This window comes from Melanerpes formicivorus, unplaced genomic scaffold (assembly GCF_026170545.1).
Source record: "Melanerpes formicivorus ecotype bairdi unplaced genomic scaffold, bMelFor1.0.p_v2 SCAF_75, whole genome shotgun sequence".
In the NCBI taxonomy this organism is placed as follows: domain Eukaryota; kingdom Metazoa; phylum Chordata; class Aves; order Piciformes; family Picidae; genus Melanerpes; species Melanerpes formicivorus.
Window position 1 is genome coordinate 423862 of NW_027142427.1, and position 4750 is coordinate 428611.

Here is a 4750-nt window from a genome sequence, read left to right on the forward strand (position 1 = left end):
GCAGCTTGTGTGGGTCACATTTCTAAAGGAGGCTGTAGCTCCAGTGCAAAACTGTTTGGGGGCCAGAGTCAAGAGAGCAATTGAAATCACTCCCAGTACTCACTGAGGATGAACCGATGGGGAAGGCAGCAGATGCTGGCAAAACATACACATACTTAGCAAACATGATTTATTTTCTCCTCAACACCTCATTTTAAAGAGAGATCCAGATCACATTTGTTTGGTAGTCATCTTTATTATCATCTTCCACAGTTTTATAAAAGAGCTGGGCCAGGAAAAGCACCCTGAGTGATAAAGCATATGTGGGGATTGCAGTCTGACTGGTTTAGCTTTCCTTCTTCGGTGGTAAAACACAGTTTGTTTCCTGCCTGTATGCTCCTGCCTGCCTCTGTCCTGCTGCTTTATGTGTCTGTCAAAACCAGTTTGACGTCTAGGTCCTTCCCCAATGAAGCTGAGAGCAATATGAGTGATCCCATCAGCTTTAACGTAACTACTCACCAGCTGGAGTCTGAGCCCGCCCACATCCTGAGACAGGGCCAGGGCTTCTCCCACCACATGTAAAATGACATGGCATCAGGGCCTTGGGCTATAAACACTTCACACAGCTGGCTCATCCTAGCCCATTGTCCAGGTGAGATGTCTCTTCCTTTGCTGGATGTGCTCTCAGGTGCAGGCAGCTGCAGACCCAACCATACTGTTGCTTTTCTTCTTTCCAGTTCAGTTTCTGACGCTTAGACCACTAAAAGAGGAGAAAGTGAGTGATGATCAGGGGCTGTCTGATGCAATAAAATCAGAAAAGCCCATCTACCTTTGCACCCCATAACCCTTTCCCCTTCCAAAGCCAGAGAGATCAGACTACACTGAAATTCTTGCATTAACATGAAACTCTCATCAGCTAATGATGTCTGCAGATCTGAAGGTTTCCACCTCACCCCAGGAGGTAATTTTCTTTTGTGCATCCTGGCGTGATCTTTAGTGGCTCCCTCCTTGGGGGTCTGTCCTGTTGCCTGCTCCAGTGACTGGAAAAGTCAGGTCCTCTGACTGAAATTTACTGATCTCATTCAGATACTTGTTCAGTTTAAGTGCATGCTCCAAAAGAAATGTGAATCTTCCACACTTTTCCCCTCACCTCTCCCAAGAAGAGTAAATAGTCTCTGCTGTGCCCTTGATTCATTTTCCTCACTTGAAGATCCATGTCTTCTCTGGAGAAAGGCAGCTTTCTCAAAGGCTGTGTTTCTCCCTTTCTCACCTGTTTGCTGTCCTCCAGCCAACAGCTACACTCCTGTTGTTATCATCATATGGCAGAAGGGAAGCTGGTCTCTGGCAGTCCAGGACTGGAACTGAAATGGCCTTGTTAGACCCACTATTCCTTGCCTGAGCCCTGGAAAGCACAGGAGAACCACAAATATCTGGAGGACTGATGAAACAAAAACAAAACCACATAGACACACAAACAGAGGAACAAAGCAATGATGGGAAATAACCTGGTCAATGGATTTAAAACCACTAGGAAATGCTTAAATGAAATGGCTGAAGAGTCTTTTCCAAAAGGCTAGATAGATGTTAGGTTTTAAAAGGAAAGGAACAGAATGGTGTGACCAAATAGGTCAAGATCACCTGCTTGCCTCCGTGGAAAAAGACTTTCATCCTGCTCTGGCACTGGAAATCGTTCCAACCAAGTCATGATAGTTGAAGGCTGCATGAAGGACGCATGGAGGGATCTGCCATTGCATTACTGGTGTAGGCATTTCCACCTGTCTGGTCAGGACATGGATGTGTAGCTACATGTAAAGCTGTGATCTGGCTATAAAACTCCTCCCAGCTTGTCCAACCCACCAGTATGCAGTGGTTTTCTTACCTGCTCCAGGCCAGGCTCTCCCTGGGAGGGTATCTGGCTTAAAGGTGGTGTTCAGCAGCGATAGATGAGGACAGTGTGAAAGCCCATGGCTTTTTCAGCACTGATGAAGCAGGCAGCAGCCCCTGGCTCTGCCCACATATCCACATGTGCTGTGGATGGGGGCCTGTGGTTCCATCCAGCCAGCTTTGGAGTGTGGGATGAAATCGGAAGAGGTCTCCCCCAAAACCCCAGCAGGACGTTCTGAGAGTGCTGTCTTTTTTCACCTATGATAGAGAAGTGATAAAGTTACCTGTCCTGATAGAGAAAGATCTGCTTCCCCTGGCTGCTTCCAAAACGCCATCCCTGTCCTGCGTCTCTTGCCCACCCCGCGGGAGGTACCTGCAGAGAGCCCCGAAGTCTGTGCTCTCTTTTCTGTCCCCACAGGATTTCCTTACCCAGTAGGTCTACACCAGCCTGAAAAGTAGCTAAACCGATGAGCTTCGTTTGGGAGATAAACTCCGGGCTGCTGCCGCCTGAGTGTTTTTCCCAGGGATAATAAGACAACGAAAACCAAGCGGTGGGGAAGTCCCGGCGGGAGGTTACCTGCTCTGCTGCTTGGGGCTGGCCTCGGCACCAAATTCGCCCCGGTCTGGCAGTCGGGACTCGTTTAGTTTTGTTAATTTCTCTCCTGGGAGGAATCACCAACAAAAAAGCGCCGGAGAGAGCAACCCGGGATCCGAGCCGGCCGCCGCGCTGGCACCCGGGACCCCCGGGGGAGTGACCGCTCCAGGGCATGGCTGCGAAATAAAACCCTGGGGAGAGACTGTGGGATTTAGCGGCGGGAGGCAGGACCCCTCCCCAGGGGCTTCCTCCTCCTCCTCCTGCCGGGGAAAAGGGGTCGGGGCGGGCCGGGCACCACACGCCCCTCCGGGGGGGCTGCTGCCCTATATATTGCAAACCTGCTTGGGACCGACCTCCCTGTCGCCGGGAGCTATCGCGGCGCCTGTCCCCCTCCCCTTCCCCTTCCTCTCCCCCCTTCCCCTCCCTCGGGGGGGGTCTTTCTCCCATCGCCCCCCCCTCATCCTCCGAGGAGGAGGAGGAGGAAGGCGAGGGCCGTATATGAACGCGGCCGGCTTCCCCTGCCTGCAAAGTATGTGCACGCTACCGGCGCCCAGCCCCGCAGCCGCGGCCAGCCCTGGCTCCCCGGGGCCGCCCCGGGCATCTCCTGCCGCCGGCCAGGCGCCTCCGGTGAAGCCGGAACCGCAGGGCTCTAGGAGCAGCCCTCCTCCCCCGCCGCCGCCGCCCCCCGAGGAACCGCCGCCCCCAGCCGGGGGTCGCCGGAGGAAGCGGCCAGTGCAGCGGGGCAAACCCCCCTATTCTTACATCGCCCTCATCGCCATGGCCATCGCCAACGCCGCCGAAAGGAAGCTCACCTTGGGGGGCATCTACAAGTTCATCACTGAGCGCTTTCCCTTCTACAGGGAGAACCCCAAGAAATGGCAGAACAGCATCCGCCACAACCTCACCCTCAACGACTGCTTCGTCAAGATCCCCCGGGAACCCGGCCACCCCGGCAAGGGCAACTACTGGACACTGGATCCAGCCGCAGAGGACATGTTTGACAACGGGAGCTTCCTGCGCCGGAGGAAGCGGTTCAAGCGCACCGACATCACCACCTATCCTGGCTACATGCAGAACTCCAGTGCCTTCACACCTCCACCCACTGGCCGCCCCGCGGCACCAACAGCACCCTACCCCAACACCCTCTGCTCTCCCGGCTACGGCCCCCAGCTCTCCAGCACCGTCTTCCACCCCTACGCGGCTGGGGCAGCACCGCCAGCGCAGCATCCCAGGATGTTCAGCATCGACAGCCTCATCAGCGGGCAGCAGGCCCTGCAGCCCTCACCGCCAGCCGAGCTGGGCCACCCATCGCTGGGTTTGTCTGGGGCTGAACTGGCTCCTACCTGCTCCGCCGGCAGCTCCGAGCCTCCCTGCTTCCAGGCACAGCCTGTCAGCCCCGGCTTGTTGGGCCGAGCCGGACCCAACACCCTGGCTTATCCCTATGCCGCCTCGCCCCCTCACCTGCCTGTGGCACAGGGCAGCTACTCACCCAGCAGCCCACAGCTGTATGGGGCTCCCAACAGACTGACCCTGCCGGCCATGAGGCCCCCCGCCTGCACCGAGCACAGTGAGCAGCTCTTGGGGCTCTCAGCATCACCCCTCAGCCAGTTTGGCTCTAGCAACGCCTACATGAGGCAGCCCAATTTCCCCACTGGCCTGGAGCGGTACATGTGATGATGGAGCTCGGGTGGACATTCCTAGGCTCCCACAAGTGTCTCTGGAAATGTGGACTTCTCACCGTGGGCATCATCTGGGGTGGGCTCAGGGGTCCCTGGCCTCTGGTTGTGTGTGGGCACACACCTGCAGGGAAACTTAACTTCTCTCTTTCTCAGCTCATTTTTAACTGGAGGCAAGGTGATCTATTGTTCTGCCCCATCCTCTGCCGGATAAGGTGCTCTCTGGCTGGCTGCAGCTCCTCGGCTGGGCTCCCCATGCTCAGGGCTGGCCCTTCTGCACAGCCTGACCCAGCAGGGTGCCCTGGGGCACCCGAGGGCAACCCTGGGATGAGGAGAAGCACACCTAGGAGGTGGGTTCGTGGTGTAATGTGCAGGAACTGTCTCCCAAAAGGGCTTTCTCCTCCCTTCCCTGAGCGCCTCCTGTGTAACTGGAAAGTTATCCAAGCCCCTCGCTAAAGGAATTCACTGGATTTTGAATGAATATTTAAGATGTTTATAATTTCCTTTCTCTGTAGGACCCCCCCCCCCCCCCCCCAAACACCCTAAATACTTCTTTTTACTGTTTTTAAAGATAACTTTTATTGTTAGAAAGGACTTTTGTATAATAAAGCTGCTT

The 4750-nt window shown here is 55.3% G+C and overlaps 1 protein-coding gene and 1 long non-coding RNA gene across 2 annotated transcripts; one reads left to right on the plus strand and one right to left on the minus strand.

Moving 5' to 3' along the window:
- Positions 1-215: 215 nt before the first annotated feature.
- LOC137454017 (uncharacterized) lies at positions 216-2667 on the minus strand. The gene is made up of 5 exons (XR_010990523.1): positions 2441-2667; positions 1859-2121; positions 1618-1758; positions 1250-1381; positions 216-739 (listed from the first exon to the last, which is right to left on the minus strand). It is a non-coding gene; the product is annotated as an uncharacterized lncRNA (long non-coding RNA).
- A 229-nt stretch (positions 2668-2896) lies between these two features.
- On the plus strand, positions 2897-4750 carry FOXE3 (forkhead box E3). Its single transcript, XM_068163839.1, has one exon. It carries the CDS (start codon positions 2957-2959, stop codon positions 4130-4132), a length of 1176 nt encoding a protein of 391 aa, XP_068019940.1. The 5' UTR covers positions 2897-2956; the 3' UTR covers positions 4133-4750.